The 25,868-nt window shown below is 35.7% G+C and overlaps 1 protein-coding gene across 1 annotated transcript in view; it reads right to left on the bottom strand.

Annotated features, from left to right (window-relative positions):
• Usp32 (Ubiquitin specific protease 32) overlaps positions 1-25,601 on the bottom strand; it is a 64,518-nt gene extending 38,917 nt beyond the window's left edge. Inside the window, exons 1-4 of the mRNA XM_068767736.1 lie at positions 25,457-25,601; positions 25,151-25,385; positions 17,579-17,897; positions 6,166-6,394 (exon numbers count right to left, since the gene is read on the bottom strand). Coding sequence (XP_068623837.1) covers positions 6,166-6,394; positions 17,579-17,897; positions 25,151-25,385; positions 25,457-25,514 — 841 coding nt within the window. The 5' untranslated portion in view covers positions 25,515-25,601. The remainder of the gene's footprint in view (positions 1-6,165; positions 6,395-17,578; positions 17,898-25,150; positions 25,386-25,456) is intronic.
• Positions 25,602-25,868: the final 267 nt, after the last annotated feature.

Below are 25,868 nucleotides of genomic sequence, written 5' to 3'. Positions count from 1 at the left end.
GTCCGGGAAGAAAATCTTGGTTGTTGAAGCCGTCGTACCTTCCACGTATCTCCTATTCTATTCGCCAAGCATGTGCAGCCTAACCTGTCGCTTGACGAAGGAAATAGAACTGGGTTCCTGCTTTTTCTACTCTCGAGCCTGGGAGCTGGTAGAAGAGATCTAGCCATCATCAGCCTCGACGAACTTCTCTAGACGTGGAACGTTTAGGTATGGGGCGTGAAGGTTGGGCTTCGCGTACGCAAACTCAACGCAACCTCTCGGATCATCCGATGTTCCGTACATCGTTTTACAAATTTTTATGTTGGAATCTTCTAGTACCATTACACCTTTTTAAGTTTTTCAATCATTTTCGGGCTGAAATTTCGGAGATACGCAGTTATTTTTTGTCGCAATAAACAAGGTAAGTTTATATGTATGTATGTATAATAATAATAAAGCTTTATTTCATTCCATACAAATGTATTAAAATTAGTATTTTTATAATTAAATAGTTTTGATAATTTTGTACTAAATTTGTATGGACCCCACAGGATAAAAGCCTCCTCCAAAGCCTTCCATTTTTCTCTATCTTTGGCAACTTGGAGCCACCCGTGACCTGCCGTAGCCATGATCTCGCCTGCCCACCTCTGGTACCTCGTGGTCTCTATATCTATTTGTGTATATGTACACCATAACATTGCCCACTCCTTCATGTCTTCCATGTCCATCCAAAGGTTGTATGGCAGAGATCGTTTCAAACGATAAGACCGCCTCTTGTACCACTATATAAATTCTTTCTTTTCTTTTTAATTATTATCTATGGTGTACAATAACACGAATAAAAAGATTATAGGATGTAAGTAAAACTTTACAACTATTTCGCATGCTAATAGATGCAACTATGTTCTTATATTTTCACTGCTTTATGCAGCCGTGAATTTTTGAAATATAACCAACATATAGTTTTTCGTCTCTCCTGAAAAAGTTGCTATTTCGGACATATCACTTCGCCCGGTGGGGGCGGTGATATCTAAACTGGTTTCAAATCAATTAATCGTCGACAGCGAAGGTATTGTTCGCGGCACTGAACATAAAAACCATGAAACTACGAAGGTCGCGCGACGAGGCGTGGATGCGATATTTCCGCTTACTAATGGCGATACAATAACAATAGTTCGTATTACTTACGGTCATATACATATGTATATATTTATTTATTTATTTACTTTATTGGAGATAAACAGTAACAAAAGGCAGTAAGAAAGTACAAACTTAGAAGCTTAGAAATATAAAATTAGTTACAGTTGTTACCTTATAACTATCTCACTGAGAACATATGATTTATAGTCAAACAATGAAAAAACAAATAAAAATAAAAACATTACTTAACAGGGATCAAAAACTATGGTTTATATATATATTTATATTATGGTTTAAATTGCATTGTATGTACTCAATAATTTCGAACGAATATATATATATATATATATATATATGTATAATATATACATATATTTATACATATTTGTGTGTGTGTGTATGTATATATATAAAAGAATGAAATTGTCAAATTCGTTCCCAAGTTATGGCGTTACCAATAAAAATATTATTAACATACAATTTCACTTAGTACTAGTTACTTAATTCTTTGTAGAAGTAATTTATATATAAAAAAATCTAAGTCATACAATTTAAAAAAATACAATGTTCATTGAAACTGTACTTTTGACAGTTCGTAATGAACTTCGCACGTTTGACAGTTCGATCGCTGCAAGTTCGTATTGTTATTTAACACGTGCACGTGTTATCGATCGGTTTTATTTCAAATTATAGTTATTTCAGCTTATATATACAACCACTGCAAGGCCTCCCTTAAAGATTTGTATGAGAGATATAACATAATCGCCACGCTTGGAAGACGGATTACCGATATCATTATGATATGTATTATACGTAAAGGAAGCTGCTACCTATCCTCTGAAAATTTGTTTATGGGCAGTGGCAATGCTATATAATTAATGCACAAGTGTGAATTATATAAGACCTCTCGGGAATCGAACTCACAGCCTACGATTGCAAAACTCGAATCTCTACCGCTGTGCTATCATTGCTCAATAAATAAAGTCCTCAATAACTGTTTATATGTTTTGATGCAAACGGTGGCTTATCAAAAACATTTTTTTATTTAATTATACACGCTGATTAGAATACAAAGTTTTTTTATATTACATTTGCTGTCAAGAGACATAGTACTGCCAGAAATTCTTATAAAAATAATTTAATGTAACATATTATTGTGATCTCTTTATACATGATGATTAGAATAGGCCATGTATTCTTTTCTATAATTCTTCAAAGATGTCAATAAAACCCATAACAATCTTCTTTAGTCCATCCAAAAATAAACCTCAAAAGGCATCAGGCCTTCAACAAAAAAAAAGTCGATTGAATTAAATAAATAATTCTTCATCGATCGCGTTTTGCAAAGATACACTACAACTGTATACAATGAAATCGCGATGAATTGTAAATATTTACCTGCGACATTGCGGATTGTAAACATGATGTAGATATAAATTTACACTCGGCGTTTGTTTGCAATTATTAACAACGTACATTGTCGTTCCGTGATAAGCCTTTTTTTTTCTTACTCTGTTGCCCAAATGTAATTAGCAGATTCCACGGGTACGAGAGAGTAGGGCGATGAAGACGCTTAGCCTCACACTTCTTTTAAGGTGGAAAAGAAAGGCTTTAGCAGGATACTCTCTCTCTCTGCTCTAGCAGGAGGCCTGCGTTGGAGTATTATGGTCTATATATTATTTTCATCTAATTTTTCTCTTTCAATTATATATCTTGAACATCTCATGACGTCATGAGAATAATGACAGAAGTAACATAAACTAGAATCAAATCGTGCCCTATTATGATGACATTATTTACTTTAAAATAAGTCTACTTGTGTTACAAAATAGATAGATAAACGTCAAGCCGTCTGTTATCAAATTCCTTGAAAATCGCATTCTCCACAGTCTAAATGTTCACATGCCCCAGGCAACGCATTCCGACCGCACTATAGTCACCTTCTGTGGTGCGAGTAGTACTGGGGAATTAGACAAAAATTAAGCCGTCTGCTCTCAAGTACCTCGTGTACATCTTGTCAATCTCAGCGCTCACATGACTCACGCGATGAATTGCATTTCGAAGCTCACTATAGTCACCCTCTGTGGTGTGATTAGGACTGGGGAATTAGACAAAAATGAAGCCGTCTGCTCTCAAATACCTCGTGTACATCTTGTCAATCTAAGAGCTCACACGACTCAAGCGGTGACTACCATTTCGGAGCACGCTATAGTCACCCTCTGTGGTGCGAGTAAGATTGGGGAATTAGACAAAAATGTAGCCGTCTGCACTCAAATACCTCGTGTACATCTTGACAATTTCAGCGCTCACACGACTCAGGCGGTGACTACCATTTCGGAGCACGCTATAGTCACCCTCTGTGGTGCGAGTAGGACTGGGGAATTGGACAAAAATGAAGCCGTCTGCTCTCAAATACCTCGTGTACATCTCTTAATCTCAGCGCTCACACGACTCAGCCGGTGACTACCATTTCGGAGCACGCTATAGTCACCCTCTGTATGCGAGTAGGACTGGGGAATTAGACAAAAATCAAGCCATGTGTTTTAAAAAATATCTCGTGTGCGTCACTAACACGTATTAAGGACCCACAACAAATACCTATTTTTAATATAATAACGTTCACAAATTTATTTAATATATGTAGTTAAGTCTGCAATATTTATTGGTGGCTATGATAAGACCATCTTATCAGTTGCGATCTGCAGGCGTCAGTCACGCACTAGACACGGACTTTGCTTGCAATAAACAGCATAGTGTCCTTGAATAATATATATATATATAAATATATTTACATACACAGGATGATTGGGTTGAATGATTTCAAAAATAAAAAAAAGTATTTTCAAAATTCTAATTACCGCGTATTAAAATTAATTATTGTTTACCGATAGAATTCATTTCTTTGTTTGACAAATCGAATGTATAATTTCTTTCATTCATCACATTTTGTTCTCCTTTCGCAGATCACCTATTTCCTTGGTAAATTTGTTTCTTATTACAGCATCTTCCTTATTTAATTATACTTGTTAATAATTTTGAAAAGACCGCGTTGTACTTTTTTCTTTACTATTATGATACTATGTATATATTTTCTTGCATATACAATAAACATTATTAAAGAAAAATATAAGAAAATACAACAATTCAAGAAAAAATTCCGATTGATATAAAAGGCATTCGACGGTCAATCACATTGGACCTTTTCTTGTACAAAATAAACAAAGTTATATTTTATCCGCCATTATAAAAGCCTTAACTCTACCATTTCTCAGTATTCAGTTGGGAGTGTAATAAAAATAAATGATATAAATTTATACAAACAGGTTCTGATGTACAGGATTCTATCTGAGAAGTTTAGGAGGGTGTGTTTCTTTTGTCAGTGATTTATAAATGGTAATTTGTCGGCAAAAAGTCAAACTTTTACACCTATTTACAATCACTTGTATAAAGTGATCAATTTAATTTTTTTTTTAATTAGAGTGCGAATGGCCAATAACTTTTAGCAATATAAAGCCTGTATACACACGGGCAGATAGTAAACAACAATAATTAATTTTAATATCTAGTGCTCTTCCTAGAGCCCTAAGTCTTGAGGTGGTAACAACATGAAGTGTGTATATATATTCATTCATTGCATTTGAAGTTATGCTGTCTATTTATAGCGATGTAAATGAACAATTTTATTTCGGCGGAATTCCCCTTTTCGATGAACCGCTGAAAATGATGTAATATTGCTTCTATAATACCGATGTAAATAAAGAATAATAGTTCTGTGGAATTCCCCTTTCCGGTGTGCCGCTTACAATGACGTAATATTGCTCCTATAATATCGATGTAAATAAAGAATTATAGTTCTGTCGAATTCCCGTTTTCGATGCGCCGCTTACAATGACGTAATATTGCTCCTATAATACCGATGTAAATAAAGAATTATATTTCTGTCGAATTCCCCTTTTTCGATGCAACGCCTACAATGACGTAATATTGCTCCTATAATACCGATGTAAATAAAGAATTATAATTCTGTCGAATTCCCGTTTTTGATGCGCCGCTGACGATGACGTAATGTTACTCCTACAGTATACGAATACGAATTTTGAAAATGCTTTCTTTACCATATTATTACTATGTTAATTAAATAGATTTTTGACTAGATGTACCGTAATGATTGACCGCAAATCATACATACATTCATCGCGCTTCATCTTTTTTAAACCTATTTATTTTTCTCGCATACCATACGTATGCGAAAAAAATAATCATTCGTCACATAATCTATCGTTCCATTCTTTCTTTCCACAATTCATTCTATCTTTCTCTTTTGTTCTAATTCTCTCATTCATATATCGCCTTCGTATTTCTCTATTTTACAATTTGTTTACATTATTTCACATTTTTATTAACAGTTTTATGCTCACTCTATTACACCGTTTCACTTGTTTATTTTTGTAACATGTTTAACTATTACTTTACAAAAACTGAGAAACGATTCCCTACAATTGGCATCTTCTAACATAGAGGCGATGTTTACCTCATTTATTTTTACGCCCCGGCATTCGGAGTCGACCCGGAGTCCTCCGAATGCGGGACTCTGGGCAACCAGGTGGACCACGGTCTGGACCACGCACGGTTCACAGAAGTACGAGAGGTCCACTTAAACCAGTGAAGGTATTCAGAGAACCCCCGTGCCCCGTGAAGAGCTGGACTAAAACTGCGGTCACTTCGATAGTTCGGAGTACGCGATAGGCTGAGATAGCGTCTGGGAAGAACCCGCCTAGCTTTCCGACTCCCAAGAGTGCAGAACCTGGGCTGAGCCGGTTGCTATGCCTGGCTAATATCACAACTACCACATTGGAAAGCGCTTGGAGAAGAGGCGTAAGAAACTCTAGCAACGGTTCCATCTAGTATGATCAGGGAAACAACGACAGTCATCTGATTTGAGGGTTATTATCTATATATATATATATATATATATATATATATATATATATATATATATATATATATATATATTACCTTCTCTATTTAAATTGTTTTCTTACTCACATTTAAGCCGCTCTGTACGCGGGCCGCGACAGGCTGCACTTAGGCCGCAGCACAACTCCTTGAAGTCCACGTGTCCGTCGCGATTGTCGTCCAGAGCACGAAGAACTCCGGCAGCGGCGGCTCGCGGCAGGGCTGGTGCCAGCAGTGGGCAAAGTCCTTCCGCGTCCAGCTGCCCACTGGCCGCGCTGTTGCGCAACGACCAGAAGCATTTCTCCAACTCTATTATATCCTGAAAACCACATCACGTTATAGATTCTCATGATTGCATATAACACCTACGTGGTTCGATCTCGTCTAGTCATATGGACCCAAGAGAATCACAAATTATCAGGGGGGTTTTAAGGGGCATCTAATTGGGTATTGGTATCAAACAGGGTCTTTGGTGGAGGCCTATGCTTAGTGGGCGACTATAATAGTGGTCTAACACAGTGGTCCCCGACCATTTTTGAGCTTTGCCCGTACGCTTTTAAGCCTTTTGCTTAAACTTTAGAAAGGCTCAAATCGGACATGACATAAAAAGTTTTTTTTTTATTTTTAATGGACATCCGCTATTGGGGAGATCTCGTACAACCCGTTCAACTTCGTACAACCAGTTCAAAGGGACAGTTTTTTTTACTAAATAATTTATTCATTTCCTTTTCTTATTATTTCCTCACTCTTCTATTGTCCGCCTCAATATATCTCCTTATTTTTTTTACCTTTTATGCATCACCTATTTTCCTTCACCACTTCTTCCTAGACAGATTTAAAAAAAATACTGCTTTTTTGTTTATCTGTATTTTTAACAATTCTGCTTATATTTTTTCTTTTCTTTTATTATTACACCTTATTTCTGTATCATAATTTATCACTTTATCGCTTATTTTATATCACTGCTATTTTCCTTTACCCGACACAAAAAGGTTGGAAAACACTAATCTACACTACACTGAGAAATATCACGCGCGAAACAACCAAAATTACTCATATTACTTTTAACATTGAGACTAATATAACTGATCCATGTTAAATTTATCAAAAAATTCCCATGTCTTTACAGCTTAAAATCGATTTTAAAATTGCCTAATCATCGATAATGAAAGTGTTGTAAGTCCATTCGCACATGATGCGTGTTATCATAATCTAGCCTAAAGCAAATCTAAATAATCGAAATTATATATTCCAACCTCATATAATAAAACCACTTACACCACTTTCAAAATAAATGGCACAAAGAAGTATATTTTTAATATTGCGTAATACTTCATGTGCCATTTAGATATGTCTAATTTTATACACCTTGATAGATTACAATGCTTTAATCTTGTTTGACCTGCATTTATATTTAGTGATATTAATCTGTATAATTTAACTACATAAACTCCCATATATCGCCACGATGACACGTCTTGTGCTGCATGCACCAAATTCACTACCTTGACCATATTATACATTCACATAATTTACATCTACCCACATTTAATTTCTTCACAGTTCTTAATTATTAAATCAACACAAGAATACGTATGACATTCATTTCTTTGTTTGACAAGTCAAATGTAGACATCAGTGTACAACCTATAGCAAAGAGACAATCGCAACACGTTTTTTTTTTTTACTTTGCGGATTATATCCAAAAAAAAATTAATTTTCACTGTATAAATTTTAATTTTTAGATATCTATGGACATTTTTAATTGGTTAACTATACATTTATTAGACCAACGGTACAGGTGTGAGCCTTGCGATCTCATGTCGCGAGTTCAATTCCATATACAATCTTATATAATTAACAATTTGTGCATTAATTATATATAACTGCCACTGCCTTTTCTGATTATTATATATATACTAGCTGATCCCGCAAACGTTGTTTTGCAAAAAAAATTAAAGTTTTTAATTAACAAATGTAAGATAAGCGTTGATCGTAGAGGGGTGAAAATTTAGGTTTGTATGTATTTTTGTATGCTGTATCATAATAAAATAAAAACCAAAAAAATTGTCTAAAAAATTAAAAATAAAATTTAGGGGTGGACCACCCTTATCACTTAGGGGTATGGAAAATAGATAGTAGCCGATTCTCAGACATACTGAATACGCATGTAAAATTTGGTAAAAATCGGTCAAGCCATTTCGGAGGAGTTCAAGTTCGAACACCGTGACACGAGAATTTTATATATTAGATATATATACCCTCATAAAAATCTTTTGGGGAAGCGTATGACTTGCAGCATCTATACATTTATTATATGCTGTATGTTGATGAACCTTTCGTTAATAAAAAAAAAACTTAATATTTGGTCGTGTCGATTAAACTAACCACATATATTAATTGTTTAATTATTATATAAATAAATAATGGACATTTACAAGTGTTTACAAAAAACTAATGAGATTGTTTCGCTTTTCTTATATCAGTTTTCGGAAATCTATTTTCATTTTAGGTTGTCATTTCAGACCATATATGACCACCCGAAGATATCTATGGAGAAATATACCATTATCGCCACGTTTGGCATGCTGGTTGGTGATCGGAGTTTGGCATTATTGTACATAGGTAACGCTGCTGCACGTTCTCTGGAAACTTGTTTGAGACAATCCTATATAATTAATGCACAAAGTGTGAATGATACACGATTGTATCTCGGGAATCGAACCTGTGACCTACGATCAATGTGTCAGACCTCTATCGCTGGGCCAAATTAGTATAGTCTCTCGAATCTATTTTGTACGCTGTGGCAATCCTATATAATTAATGCACAAAGTGTGAATTATATAAAATTGTATATCGGAAATCGAACCTGTGACTTACGATCAATGTGTCAGACCTCTATCCCTGAGTCAAATTAGGATAGTCTCTCGAATCTATTTTGTACGCTGTGGCAATCCTATATAATTAATGCACAAAGTGTGAATTATATAAAATTGTATATCGGAAATCGAACCTGTGACTTACGATCAATGTGTCAGACCTCTATCCCTGAGTCAAATTAGGATAGTCTCTCGAATCTATTTTGTACGCTGTGGCAATCCTATATAATTAATGCACAAAGTGTGAATGATACACGATTGTATCTCGGGAATCGAACCTGTGACCTACGATCAATGTGTCAGACCTCTATCGCTGGGCCAAATTAGTATAGTCTCTCGAATCTATTTTGTACGCTGTGGCAATCCTATATAATTAATGCACAAAGTGTGAATTATATAAAATTGTATATCGGAAATCGAACCTGTGACTTACGATCAATGTGTCAGACCTCTATCCCTGAGTCAAATTAGGATAGTCTCTCGAATCTATTTTGTACGCTGTGGCAATCCTATATAATTAATGCACAAAGTGTGAATTATATAAAATTGTATATCGGAAATCGAACCTGTGACTTACGATCAATGTGTCAGACCTCTATCCCTGAGTCAAATTAGGATAGTCTCTCGAAACTATTTTGTACGCTGTGGCAATCCTATATAATTAATGCACAAAGTGTGAATTATATAAAATTGTATATCGGAAATCGAACCTGTGACTTACGATCAATGTGTCAGACCTCTATCCCTGAGTCAAATTAGGATAGTCTCTCGAATCTATTTTGTACGCTGTGGCAATCCTATATAATTAATGCACAAAGTGTGAATTATATAAAATTGTATATCGGAAATCGAACCTGTGACTTACGATCAATGTGTCAGACCTCTATCCCTGAGTCAAATTAGGATAGTCTCTCGAAACTATTTTGTACGCTGTGGCAATCCTATATAATTAAAGCACAAAGTGTAAATTATATAAGATTGTATCTCGGGAATTGAACCTGTGAACTACGATCAATGTGTCAGACCTCTATCCCTGAGTCAAATTAGGATAGCCTCTCGAAACTATTTTGAACGCTGTGGCAATCTTATATAAGTAATGCACAAGGTTTTAATTACATAAAATTTTATCTCAGGAATCGAACGCGGGACCCACTATCTCAATTCGCAATCATCCACCGATATCACTGCACTATCATTCAATACACAATTGATCACGACAAATGATCTGAGGAGTAAAAACAATACATGAATTTCTAACAACTGCGCGTACGCAAGCCGCTTCTACAATCTAACGCACACACGAGAACTGTATATACACACAACGCACACATCCAAGCAAAACAACGCAATAACAATGTATGTTATCTAACTTTTATATTACATCAAAACAATCACGTTTCAATGGGTCTATTTCTAGTTTTGACCTCATAACCGAGATCTTAGAGCATCAGCTTCAAGGTCACGACCCCGCGTTCACTACCAATCTGTACAAAAAATCTCATTACTGCAAAAAGTATTCCGCGATCATTCGAGTGTTGATTACATCTATTTAAGGAAAACAATTAATTTAGCAATCTATGTCAGTAATTAGGATTTCCTTTTTAATTCTTAGGTATATATATACAGTACCCAGCGATAAATATGCACATCGATATTTGGAAAGAGACAATCGGCTAATTTCGACTTCGTAAAGCATTGTCTCTGTCCCACACTACCTATGTGACGTTTTGTCAGTCGTGCGATAGAGATAACGCTCTAAAAAACCGAAATTAGCCAATATTATATATATATATATATATATATATATATATATATTCCATGACACACCCTGCCGCTTGCTGCCTTTAGTTCAGTCACCACGTACATTTAACTTCTGGGGACACGCCATTTAATTCAATATTAATCTTTAATAAGTGTTCCACTACGCACTGCACCATCTCCAGGCATTACGGCTCCGTGTACCACCACTGACTGATGGTACCACGCCGGAGCAGAAACAACAGGCAGGAAGGGAACTCCACGACCTTCTGTCTTCTTGCAGTCTCGATTAAGATATATATATATCGATAACTTAGCCTCTTACTTAGACACATGTTAGACAAAAGCCTTTCCTATATATTTCATATGCATAACTCTGGAGTGAAGCCATAGAAAGTGAAGCGACGTGTGATTGAACGAAAGATGAGTATGGATATTAAAGATATGTAAAACATTACAATTTAAATGTCGACCCTGTACACTCATGATAGAGATTAAACGGGAGGTCTCAAAAATAGGTCCATATAAATGAATTTCGTTTAGGACCTGATGGAAGCGGACCTTAACAAGGTCTATCCATATTTAATGGAATCAGGCGTTACCTCGCGGAAGTCCATCCGAAGTAAGAAAAGGACCAATATTGATGATGATATTGGATAAATATTGGTCCTTTTCTTACTAAGGTCTATCCATCTTATTGGTGGACATCCTTTGCTTCGTATACCTATACTGCCTTCTTTCAAAATTCACATGATCGCGTAGATATATATATATATATATATATATATATATATATATATATATATATTACACTACTGCTCATTGTAATAGATAAATGATTCCATTACTTGTTATTGTTCCATTGTAAGGCCACCGTCGCGGCTTGCACGTCTCGTATATGCAGCAGCTGCATTCGAACATAATAACATCTACTTATCTAAACGATCTATTCTATGCTTCAAAAACAAACGCTGCAATCATTTATACAGGGTGTTAGGTTATTGGTGTAAAGATCTTCATAGCTCATTTGTCTTTAATGAAATCAGGCGTTACCTCGCGGAAGTCCATCGTAAGTAAGAAAAGGACCAATATTTAGCCACTTCCGCACATGCAGTGGTAGTCGTGTAATAAAGTGCACCGCCCACCAGCCCGCTGATAAATGCGTATGCGGCAAACAATGCGAATCACACAACCGCCACCGCCAAATTACTCAACAAGTGTTTCACCCCTCCACGGGGTATCCTCAGGAGTAATGTTACACCGATTAGTGACTCTGTGTTTGGCACTTGTTTGGCTAAATATTGGTAATTTTCTTAGCTCATTTGTCATTAAAAAAACTTTAAAGCGTGATTATAAGGGTCCACGTCCTTGTCGGGTCATTCTATAGATACCCGCTGCAAGACAAATGTCTCTCTTAAATATCTATGGGAGGACATACCATAATCGCCACGCTTGACATGGAGTTTGGCGATCGAAGTATAGGTATCATGGTGCGCAGAGGAAGCTGCTGTCCATCCTCTGGAAACTTGTTTGTGAGCAGTGACAATTCTATATAATTGACGCATAGAGTGTGAATTATATAAGACTGTATCCCAGGGAATCGCTTCCAAACAATTCCCAATGAGAGATATACCATAATTGCCACGCTTGGCTTGTGGGTTGGCGATCGTAGTGCGGGTAGTGCGGTAGAGGGCACCCCCGCATATCCTCTGGAAACTTTTGTTTGTGAATCAAATGTGTTCGATATTGTATCCGAACGTAACACTTTTTATTTGTACTTGAGTGCGTGTATCGGAACGCACGGCGTATTTCACCGGCTTCTAACAAAAGACGATCTTTTTTGCATCTACCATCAACGGACATTTATAAGTGTAACATATTTGATTTCTTAACATTAAATAATTAACTAAATGTGCTTGTTTTATATCGAAACCCAACAAAATGAAAAGAGTGCCGTACATTTTAACACCACTATATTTTAACGACAAATATAAACAGTGGACATTCCGCTGTTGATATATTAACACGGAACATGAGTCAGTCGACGGTGACCACGCAAATGAAAGATTACTCACGACAGCTGTGTTGTTTGATCGGTTTCTAGAGCCTTAATTGTCATTGCCATATATCGACATACCATATAAACCACAGATTAAATAAAAGTATAGCTAGCTGTCAAACATTTGACGAAACCAAGATGGTATTATGTATATAAGAAATAAAAAACTAAACGAATCTATTGTATATCGCTATTTACTATCAAAATTAAATCAATGAAGGTGATCACTGATCATTTTAAATATAAAAAATAATTCCTTTTACCTTTGGCCACAGCAATACTGAGCGTGAACAGTGGTAATCCAGCGATTTCAGGAATGCAGAGATTTTTTATTGATAATATATAAACGCAAGAGGCATGACTGGCTTGTCTGTCCATCCAAACAAAATAACATTTGGACAAATAATATCACAAAATGGACCCGACAGCCTTAAACGTATTAAAAATAGCACCGTTTTCTAAAAACTTCACTTAAAGCGCGCAGACTTCGCTCAAAGCGCGCAAACTTCGCTTAAAGCGCGCAGACTTCGCTCAAAGCGCGCAAACTTCGCTCAAAGCGCGCAGACTTCGCTCAAAGCGCGCAGACTCCGCTCAAAGTGCGCAGACTTCGATCATAGCGAACCTTCGGCAGGTTAGCAATTGTGTGGTAGGTATTTAATTATATATTTACACCTGCAGTACACATACGTTAATAATAAATCTGTTATGTGTACCTTTATAGATGACAAAACTTTAAGTTTTGTCGATTTACTATATACATTATAAAAAGCATCTAATACGAAGAAATGAGTGATCGTATTTAAGAGGAGACAGTGCGCACACTTTGTCAAGGAGGGCTCATTTATAAATACACAATTAAAAATCTGTTATGGATATAGTAGTATTATTAAGATTATTTCTATATATAAGAGCCGCGAAAGATATCAATGGCAGGAAATAGTTAAGTATTCTGTTATAAGAACATTCGAGAGATAGGAGAGTTCAACCCGACATTTGTCCGAATGAGACACATGCGGGATTGCTTTCATGAACTGTCCAGGCAAATGGTACAGCACCTGCAGTTCAATAAACTCTAAAGTCTCTCTTTCTCTCTCTCTCTCTCTCTAAAACTTTTTTTGTACACGTGAACTACCCTTTATAAGTACTTTTATCTTTTCCTTACTATGGTTGTCTGTGAGAGATTGCCTTGTGTGATAAGACCGCCCATTGTGCTTTTCTGTATATTATTGTAAAACTTATTAAATGTATCTTATCGTGTACAATAAAGAATATTAAATAAATAAATAAATAAAGGGATTCAACAAGAGATTTGGTCATGAACCTAGCGACTGTATTTGAGGGTGGACATAGGAAAGCTATTTATATACAAACACTAGATGCCACGTGAAAGCTTTCTGTGTCGCTTCTATTGTAGGAACTCCACATACCTAACCGTCCGTGCCTTTGTTTTACATTTTTGTTTAATATTTCCATTTTTTTTGTACACGTTTTTGCTTGTTACAGTGTTTAGTGTCTCTTGATCTGTTATGAATGATAAATTGCGTCCCGTTTAACCACTTCTTCATTCCAACTCCATACTGCCATCCTCAGGTTGTGTGCCAGTATGTGCGGCGTTTGCCGTATTCGTCACATCGATGAACCTTGCGATCGCATCTTGAGTCTCGTCCGTACAATACGCGCACGTGTGTGACGTGATATTGCTACCACCGCATGACACTGTTCGTCAGACAACAGACAGCCTGTTGTCTTGTTTGACGAACAACGATGATCGCCTCGCTCTCTAGCCCCCTGACCCTCTTGTAATACAGTAAAAAGACTGATATATATTACCGACATACCTTTCTTCCTCGATAAAGCCAGCACTATAATTTTGATATTTATATTCTTGCAAATTAAATCCACAAACTAGTAATTCCCCAGAGCCGGGCAGTACCTAGATCTTTTTCCTCGAGGAAAACCTTAAGATTACTTAATACAGGTTGTTTTAATGTAATAAGTATGCACAGAATACTAAATTACACACAGGTAGACGAACAGAAACATCAGCTGATTTTACTTTAGAACCTTCTAGAGAAAAACATTAACTTTTACAAGTGAGAAATGGTAGACCAGCGGTAGGGAACTCCGAATTTCGATCGTAGCTCACGGATTCGATTCTCAGGATACAATTTTATGCAATTCACATCTTTGTACATTCACTATATAGAATTGCCATTGCTCAAAATTTTTCAAAAGATGGGCAACAGCGTCCTCTGCGTACCATAACACCACACTGGTATCACCAACCCGCATGCCAAGAGTGTCGATGATGGTAAATCCCCCAATCTTATAGGGAAGGTTACTTGCAGAAATGAAATGATAAATGTGATCTCATCATAACGAAAACCGTGGGTGGATCACAAACGTCATAATTTAATTTGGTGATACTAGACCTAAATAGAGACAAAATCCATTCGTACAAGCACTTTTGTAGTCATTGTCCACTAACGACATTATGAAGAAATATTTCGTTCACATCAGAGTGTACAACTCTAAATCCAGAGAGACCTTTACGTTTAGATTCTAAGCTTTAGAGGAAGAAATAATAACCCACACGGAATCGCTTCCAAATCTTAGTCTTAACCATTTCGATACGAGCGTCGAGTATACTCGACGGCCACAAGTGAATGCCATAGCCGGCTCCATCACGACACTTAGCACGTCTTGCTATTTAACACACTTGTGATGACAGTTTTAATATTACAAACTGATACAGATACGCATTATGTACACTTAATGTTATTATAATATACAGTATCTGCAGATATAGGCTAAAATTTGTTGACGCTTAAAGTCGACGCTGGGCCGTGCGCGTTCATATTAGCGTCGACTATATTCGACGCTCGGCTATCTGTATGGTTTTGTGGCGGACAAGCGCCGTATCGAAGTGAATAATAAACCACAAACACACGACAGCTATTATAATATCTAGTTTTTTGTATACTTTGATTTGTTAAATAATTTTATAAATTCACAGTCCGGATGCAGGAAACGCAAGACCTGTCATCGTGTTGATCTTTAGAATAGGCATATGCCTTCGTGTGGTCATCTACTGGCTGGCATGATGACAAACTTAGTCTAACTTATTTGGTACTTTAATTCGATATGTTTAAGATTTTCTTTTGTTTTTATTTATTGCAGATTAATGTGCAAATTAAGCATGAGATAATATTTATTTTTTAGACATCTTTTTGATGAGTAAACCGTCTGGAAGATGGTGTGAAAATCAGACATCTTGTACGACAAAGAACAACTTGATACAAAGGACATTGTTTGATGATAAAGTTTGTTTTAACTTAGGGTCCGGGGGAATCGCTGCCCACTAGAAGTCCCAGAATCGACTAGCTGAGAATCGCTCACCGTTAGAAATAGAGTCCAAAATCAACTCGGAGGAGTCGCTCTCCGTTAGAAATAGAGTCCAAAATCAACTCGGGGGAGTCGCTCACCGTTAGAAATCGAGTCCAAAATCAACTCGGAGGAGTCGCTCTCCGTTAGAAATAGAGTCCAAAATCAACTCGGAGGAGTCGCTTTCCGTTAGAAATAGAGTCCAAAATCAACTCGGGGGAGTCGCTCTCCGTTAGAAATAGAGTCCAAAGTCCACACTCAGGGGAGTCGTTCTCTGTTAAAAAAAGAGTCCAAAAGTCGACTCGGGGGAGTCGCTTTCCGTTAGAAATAGAGTACCAAACTTGACTCACAGGGAGTCCTAAAATCCACTCTTATCAACACATAGTTTTTAATTCAGTTTTTAATAAAGAAATCTTCGATTGACGAAACTACTACATTGTGTCTTTTGCAACAAAGGCATTATTATTATAAATACACACAAGAGTGATAAGACAATAATTTATTACACGTTATATGTCTAAAATTGCATATTTTTGTTTTCAAGGCGCCCTTGAAGAGTGCAAAGTCATCAATGCATCTGATTCATAAATTGGTTCAGGTCGTTCACCTGTCGGCGTGTTTGTCGTCTGAACGAACAAAACACGCCAATATAACATTCAAAATGACATGATATTGTCACGACGCGAGTTGATGATAGAGAAACGCAGACTATAAAAATAAGCCTTTTAATTTTCTAGAGTTCGGGCAACGAAACTGACAGCGATTCTGCCTACAGCAACTCTTTCCCTACTGTTCTCATTATTATGAGTCTTGTTCTTTACTTCTCTTCAGGTCGTACACTAAGAATGCACCAAGTATTAGCTTTCATAGTTATCAACTGCATTCTCATATGTAATAATTTTGATATTTGAAACTTTGAAATTAATGGCATTGTCAATTTTCTTACAAGCCAGCTGCAGTATAAAACCTCTGCAGTTACAAAACTACAATCCTGATATTCGTTCTAATGAATTTTAGTTATACAAACTTCTTGAATCTTTTCTAAACATTTTGTGTGTGACAGCTATATTGACGTTTCCTGCCTTCGTGACAATATTTTATGTTCATTATTACATCTCGTTATCTTATTGCAGTAAAACGTAATGCGCCAAAGAAGGGGAGTATGGGGCAAATTGGAACACTGTTATATTCATTACAAGTTTATCAGCAGTCTGAACAGTGAAGACCACGTATATGTATACGGTACACATGTAAAAAAAATATTTAATTTAAAAGAGCAACTGTTGAGTGTCTGGCCTGCTCATTTCAACGAATCAGTGTTAAAACCGATGGTAGCTTATTGCTTATAATGTTAAAATAATCGACAATTCAACAGCACATGTAAATGCCTACTTGAACAAAGATATTTTAAACCAAATCTTACCCTCTCTTCCAGATGTGTGACACCAGCGAGGCTCTGGTAAAATGTTGGAGTCTCCAGGTCGTGCGAGATGCTGCCGCGGTCCGTCAGCAGCCATTTAGAAAGCACTGTGGCGTTCTTGTGAATAAGCAGCCAGGAACGGAACTGATCGAAAGCAACTCGCTCGCTAGAACCGAACAGGCTGGTGAGAATCTCGGCTGACCGGTGCGACTGCGTCTCCGGTAACGAGGTGTTCTCCAGCTGCAGCGCTCGTGCGAAGTCCCGCCTGTAGATGTAGGCGCCGCCATCGCCCTGGTTGTTCACGTACAGCGTCCACAGGAATCTGACGCAAACAAAATATATTCACACTTGAACAGAACGATTTACTAAAAAGTCGTTATAGATTTTTTTAATCATCACTCTCATCATTTCAGTCGTAAGAGGTCCACAGCTGGACTTAGGCCTCCTGTATAGAGTTCTAAATGGACCCGTTGGAGACGGTCTGCACCAAGCGTCCCTTCAGACGATCTTCTTAAGATAAAGATTTTTTGAGAAGACGTTGTACGCTTCTTTTATTTGTAAAGAAAATCACTTGAGATATTGTCGCTTATCTTAAATTAAATTTGCCACTATATCATCGAACACTCTAGACCAGTGTTTCCCAACCTTTTTAGTGCCACGCCCCATCTAAATCTTTCTAAAATTCTTACGTTAGCCTATGTAACATATTTAATTTTACATATTAAAGCGAAAGAGTTAAACTCATGTCGAGTACGTTTTCAAATTACCCCCTTAACAATCAAATTATTAACTTCTTCGTGGGTCCAGCGTTGGGTAACACTACTTTAGACTTCATTCACTGAGGAAAACTGTTTGTACAAGTCACTAATTTGTAATAAACGGAATCTGATTTTTTAATAAAATATCGCAAAATTATTGGACTACCATTTACAAAATTCAATACTTTTGATTTCGTTTAGGCTATATCTGAATAAAGTGTACAAGTATAAACTTTATAAAAAGTTGTATTGTGGAGTTTCTTCCTGCTTCTTGTCTACAACTATAACACCTTGCTAATCAGAGTAGAGTCAAAAAATAAAATAGATTATAAATAAAGTAAGGTGTCTATCAATAAATAATGTTAAAAGTTCCAATGTCCACTGCGACTTACACTTGTGTTTAAATAAGAAAGAGTAAAAAATGTCCAATGCCTTGCTGCCATCTTTTTATTATGTTCCTTGTAATTCTTACAAAAGTTTACAGGTAATACCACATATGTAAACTTTTAGGTAAATTCTGACATATTTAGAAAGTTTTTAATGGAATCAGGCATTACCTTGCGGAAATCCATCCTAAGCAAGAAAAGGACCAATATTTAGCCACTTCTGCACATGCAGTGGCCGTTGTTCAACAAACGTGAATTTGTGTTTGGCATTAATCGGTGTAACATAACTCTTGAAGATGCCCCGTGGAGGGGTGAAACACGTGTTGAGTAATTTGGCGGTGGCGGTTGTGTGATTCGCATTGTTTGCCGCATACGCATTTATCAGCGGGCTGGCGGGCGGTGCACTTTGTTGCACAACTACCACTGTATGTGCGGAAGTGGCTAAATATTGGTCCTTTTCTTAATTTAGAAAGTTCTTAAAAAAATTAGGTATAAAGATCCTACCAGTGCAGTGGAATTTCAGGTGATAATAAAACTTGGTAATAAATTGCTTGACAACTATTGCATTGATTAAATACAAAAAATGTGACATGTGTGTTTACATTGAATTATAATTTTTTATTTGAGATAATAATGCAAAGGTGAGATAAGGATCTTTTGATTATGTTATTGCATGAAAACAGTGACTTTGGTGATAAGCAAATTGCAATGCCTTATTATTGTTATACAGGATGTTTGTTTTTTATTGATTTTTTGGTATGGCCCTCCTTTTTGGGGACCACTCATTCGACGTTACAGATTCGTGTTAAAAAACCTTTATATATTTTATATTTTTTTCCTCGTCCTTTCTTTTTAACATTTTCTTTTGCACCACCCATTTATACTTCGCAAAATCTACACTTCCTCACTTACATATATTTTTCCATACTTCGTCTTCCTTTCCTCATCAGAATTCACAAGTCAGATTATTTACATTATTACAGTTATTGACTAATTTATTTATATTTAAATTTTTTTATTATATTTTAATATCAATATACAAAGTTTAAATTTATAAGTAAGAAAAGGACCAATATTTAGCCACTTTTGCACATGCAGTGGTAGTCGTGCAACAAAGTGCGCATTTATCAGCGGACTGGTGGGCGGTGCACTTTGTTGCACAACTACCACTGCATGTGCGGAAGTGGCTAAATATTGGTCCTTTTCTTACTTAGGATGGACTTCCGCAAAGTAACGCCTGATTCTATATAATAAAAGCACCTTATAAAGTTTCTTTTAGCTAACAATTTATTTTGCCTCTTGAGATGATTGGCTTTAGTTATGAAAACTTTAAAGAGGTGAATGTGCATCCTTCGTTATACAACCATCACACTCATCTGATTTGGCACCGTGCGTCTTCTAGCTAGTCATCAAACTCAATTTCCCAATGCTGGGACGCTGTTTTGACACGATTGAGAATGTACCGAATCGGAGGTCTTGAAGACTTTACCGTAAAAAGGACTATTTCGAGGACTGAAAGAGCGTCGGGAAAAGCTTTTTATCGGACAGGAATTACTTTGAAGAGGATGAAATAGATTTCGAAGAATAAATAAAAAAATTAACTTTCTTTTTGTTCACAGTATTATATTTATGACACCGACACAGATAACTAAATTCTTTTTATTTCTGAAAACTTGTAAATTGTCTTCCCATATTTATTTCCTCTTATCATTATTTATGTTCCCGATTTTTTTTATTAAAAAGAAATAAACTTTGTTTTATACGAAGCGTATTATTATCACATTAATGTCAACACACACTTTAAAATACTACTCTGGCTACTTTTTCGATATATATGTATTGTCAATCTATACAAATAAATAAGATTAAAGTGCCTGTATGTAATATTAAATTAACCCCTTTTAACTACACACATTTAAATATATATACAGGATACATATACTAAAATTACAGTTTTTTTTAATTTTTGTCTGTCTGTCTGTTACGGCTAATCTCTGAAATGGCTGAACCAATTTTTACGAGAATAATACTAGAAGGTAGCTGATATGATAAGGAATAACTAAGGATACTATAGGATTTAGTTCAGAAAAATATTATATTCAACAAAAAAAAAAACAAATATTTTTTTTGGTAAATTACACGCAAAGTCACGGGAATAGCTAGTTTGAACATAGACACGTCTTTTAGCGAAAACTAAAGAGGGAAAATGTTTTAAAAACATAAACATGACGATTTCATCAGAAAAATGAACATAGATTTTTATTAATCTTATTATTTAAATAGATAAGATAATCGATCGTGTAATAATGCAATGTTTAACACAATTCAATACGCGCATTGTAATGACAATATCAGTTATTGGCGCGACCTAAACACAAATTCCTCGTGCGACCTAGTGGTTCAATAATTGGTTACTGCATTCCTTCGCAGCGCGACGCGTATTGATACAGGCAGTTTGATACGGAGAAATATTTTGTTCATTTGTGACAATCAAATGTGATGTACACACAATAAACTACCTTCCAATGTCTCTAATTTAAGCCCACTGCAAGGTATAGGCGTTCCCCCAAGAACAGCCACGATGACTGATGAACTATGTCGTCGGTGCACTGGTGCTATATTCTTTTTTTTAAGACTCCATTTTGAAGTGTGAAGATTCTTGCTATAGGTACCTCCCATAGGCCTCCACCTTTTCCAAACGAGGGTCAAGTCCGACTTCGACTCAGCGACACGACTTCCCCCTTTGTCAGCCGCTGACTCACTCTTGAAGGAGGACACATGTCGATACCTTCTAGTGGGTTCACTGCCGGTATGCATCAGAACCTGGTCTAGTTGGCATTTCGGACACACAACTCGCCTTTAGGAGAAGGCCTACCCACACCGCTGGTGCTATATTCTTTTTTTTAAGACTTCATTTTAAAGTGTGAAGATTCTTGCGATAGGTAACTCCCATAGGCCTCTACTTTTTCCAAACGAGAGTCAAATCCGAATTTGACTCAGCGACACGACTTCTCCCTTTGTCAGCCGCTGACTCACTCTTGAAGGAGGACACATGTCCATACCTTCTATTGGGTTCACTGCCGGTATGCATCAGAACCTGGTCTAGTTGGCATTTAGGACACACAACTCGCATTTAGAAGACTGTTACGTCTGTGTTTACATTATTAATATAGGGGGGGGGGGGGGTGGAGTACTTCCGATATGAAACATTGTAGCAGTTCATTGCAGCTTGGAAAATGGCTGCAACTGACAGGTTGGTTAATAAAGAACCCTTTAGGAAGACCTCCACTGGTGCTCTGTTTATCGCTATTTGGGAGCCGACGGTTCCTATGTGGCAACCATGAGTCGGGAGACGTGGCTTCCAATTGTTTGGTACAAAGGGCGAAATACAAATTAAATTCAAAAAAAGTTCATTTATCATCAAAAAGTTTTAAATCCTTTTAACCTACTTCAAATTTGGTATACAGATCGCTCTGAAATATGTTTACAATCATTTAATTCTTTATTTAAATATGAAATCAGTGGCTTCTGACAATACTAAATCTGCAGGTACAAATATCAAACAATAATTAGTTTTAATATATAGTAATCTGAACTTTAACACATTCGCTGCATCAACGTTTCCTTAAAATTATAAGATTGCTATTTGGATTTTGTTTGATGTATAAACAATAAGTCATGGGGTCTTTTAGATCCCGTAACACAATGTATGTGTTAAACAAGCTTTTTGTTTCTGTATTGACTACTATTTTTGGATAGGATACATCACACATCAATTAACGGCAAATTAGCTATACATTCACTACTATAAAGTTTTTACATCTGTAACCAATTACCCTATATAAGAGTATACAGATAAATACTTTCAACTATATTCATGTTAATTACCCTACACTGTTCAAACAAATTGTTCACAGATTTGATTTATGGCAAGCACTGATAGGGAACCATTTAACGTTGATTGCTAAAACCATTACACAAGCTGATAACAGACTAATTGAGATACACCAAGAGCTATAACATAGATAAAAGTTGTCAAACCACACAAAAGTAACACATTCACTCCTCGCTTTCAATAGACTGTGATGAATTAAATTTAATGTTTAGTTTGTTTAAAAACAAACTGTATCTTCTTAACATAATAATGAAACTTACAATAAAATTTTTCATATTTGATTTAAATGTATAATCCTGTAAATATTGGACTTTGACTGCTGCCCAAATGTTGTTTGTTGATTCCACGTATGAGGAGGCAGAATGCAGAGTGCACCTAGCCTTAAACCTCTTAGCCTCCTTATAGCTCTAAGAAGATGAGGAAGACTTGACTCGGGCCTCTACATTTTACTTTTTTACTGGATATAAGAGCTCCATGGGGAGGCATCTTCAGTGAATGTTCCATGGAATGATAACACTTGAAGACCCCTACAATGGGACCTTTGTTTGGGCTGTCAATCGTCAATAATAGCCGCATAGCATTCTAACACAAGGTCAACCAAGAGAACCAAACCTAGGTTTGGTCAGTTGCTATAACCTCACTAATTTAATATCGAGCTGTAAGGAGGTGATAGAGCCGATTGTGGATAATTCCATAACATCAATTAAAATAGTCTATGTCATTTTGCTGTAAGGCTGAATAAGAAATTGATCAGCATAAGAACTAAGGTCACAGCTTGAAGTGTCGTTCAACTGAAGTGAAAGCAGGCATGGAACATAACTCATGCAACCAGTGGCCATGGGGCAGAAAGGTTTTCAAATTGTGTCTATGAGTTCAACCTGTCGGTGAACCATCAAAATAGTTAAAGGCAGGAAGCAATTATCATGATGATTTTTGAGGGAGGCCTATAGGCCTAGGCCTTGCAATGGGTTTCTTAATTGAGATAATAATCATTGTTTTTCCAAACAGTTGAAGTTTAACTTGTACAATTTAATATTATAGTTTGACAAAATATTTTATAATAAATCAATTTTTAAAATTGAGCCATTGCAGTGTAATTTTTTATGGAAGGGTTACTCTAGGGAAGAGTAAAGATTTGTAGCACTAATAATAGAACTTCACATGTTAACATAGATTTGGTGAATTAATCTTATGGGGTCAACAACTAGTATTCCTCCTAATTTCAATGTGGAATTGACTTTTAGGACATCCTGTATACAAATTCAATATTCTGTATATAGATATATAAAGGTGCATTTGAAACTATCATAGATTTAAGTAAATGGATGCTAAATATATATACATATATTATGATTCTAGTTTCTATTAAATTGGGCTCTTCTAGTCAAGTGTCATAATGGTATACAAAAGTGATCCATACAAATGAATCTAAGTAATTTTATTAAAACCATTGATATATATGTATGCATACATATATATATTTATAGGTTTCCAAATATGTACTGACTCATCACAATATCTCTGGAACCATAATGCTTTAAGATTTAAAATTCCATCAGAATATTCCTTATGCTGAGTAGTAGTAAGCTAAGAACAGATTTTACAAAATTCTACCCACAAAATGAAGTTGATGGAGCATTAATTAAGTTCGCAAAGTGAGCAAAGGAAAACTAAGTAATTATATGATTATATTATAAGCTTGTTATCAAAGTTACAATAATTATTTTACCTCTTATTGATTCCAAGTAAATAATAAGCAAATTGATTGTTTTTCTTAAAACAAAAACAGTAACTATTGTTTCTTGAAAAAATCAATCCAATTTAATACAGCATTATCTATTATTAACAATTATAATTAATTGCTTAATTTATGAATATTTTCGAATTTCAAATAGACACAATTTATTTTCTAGTTTCATAATTGATGTAACTACTTTTTCATGACTTAATATTTATTTTTGTCATATTGTAAACAGATTATATTCAACATGGGGAAAACCATGAATTTAATCTCACAAGAAATCTCTACATAAAAATTTATTAAAAGCAACATTTTTTAGAAATGATAAACACTTGATATCAAGACACACACACAGAAATCATATTCTTTATTTATAATCAACCACCATCCTATTCAATTTTTTTAAAGTCCTAAGTTAGAATAAACTATGCCTTAATATACCTATATATAGTGATATTTGATTGTTTGGTATAATGTTGTAGCTGGCTGGAGAGACAATAATGAAAAAAAATTGTAAAGCAGTTTTACTATTGGATTTTTATCTGTTTACATTGTAAACAAAATGTCAGAATTTCGTAATTAATAAATTTTATTCAGAACAGATTCATTTTCGAATTATTGCAGGTACATTTGTAAAAAAAAGTATTATAAAACCACTTAAATATTATATAGACATAAAGATAACATAATTTAATATAATATAGATTTAGTTAACATTATGTTTCGTATATAATATTCAGAGTAATTTTTTTCTAATCGAAATATATTTAGTAAAATTAAAAAAAGAATTCTTACTTGATTCTCTCCTCAATGTTCCCTTTAGTAAGGACGACGATGCCGCACAAAAGGTCTCTGAACGTGATCCCTCGTTTGGTCCCTCCGCAGGCCTGGTACAGCCATTCCGCGACTTCGTAGGGCACTCCATCGCACAGCACCTCACGCACGAACGCGTCCAGGCTCAGGGCCGTACCGTTCGTGCCGGCGCATCTCTTGAATGCCTCGCGAATGCGTCGCAATTCACTGTCGCTCACTGCGAACAAAACTATGTTGTAGAATCCTATTGACTTTTTCAAAATAAAACACACATATCACACCGCGTACCTCGTTTTGATGCGTCTTCATAAGATATAAAACTAGGTTTTGAATCTTTCGCACCCATATTCGTTCACACGGAATGATCATAACATTTTTAAAGCGTAATAAACACAAAGAAATAAAAATTACTACGGCTGACAGCTCACGTCGTATGATCTGTAGCCATATTGAATAATTCCATTTTTTTTTTCGTTTGTAATTCGTGTTCATGTTCGAGTTCCAAGAAGATGAGTTCCCACAGATTATTTACAATATTGACATTTTCATTAAAAATTATTAAGATTAAATTCTTCAAAGTAATTGGATATCTCTCGTGACGATAACTTTCTTACAAAATTAGCATTAACTAAATACTATATAATTATCAGTTTAGGAGTTATATTCGGAAAGAAATATTTTCTTCATATCTGCGTTTATC

Source organism: Battus philenor, unplaced genomic scaffold, assembly GCF_028537555.1.
Source record: "Battus philenor isolate CCGP_79_NKW_IND1 unplaced genomic scaffold, ilBatPhil1.0.hap1 SCAF_23, whole genome shotgun sequence".
Lineage (NCBI taxonomy): Eukaryota > Metazoa > Arthropoda > Insecta > Lepidoptera > Papilionidae > Battus > Battus philenor.
This window is presented reverse-complemented; position numbering and strand designations above follow the sequence as displayed.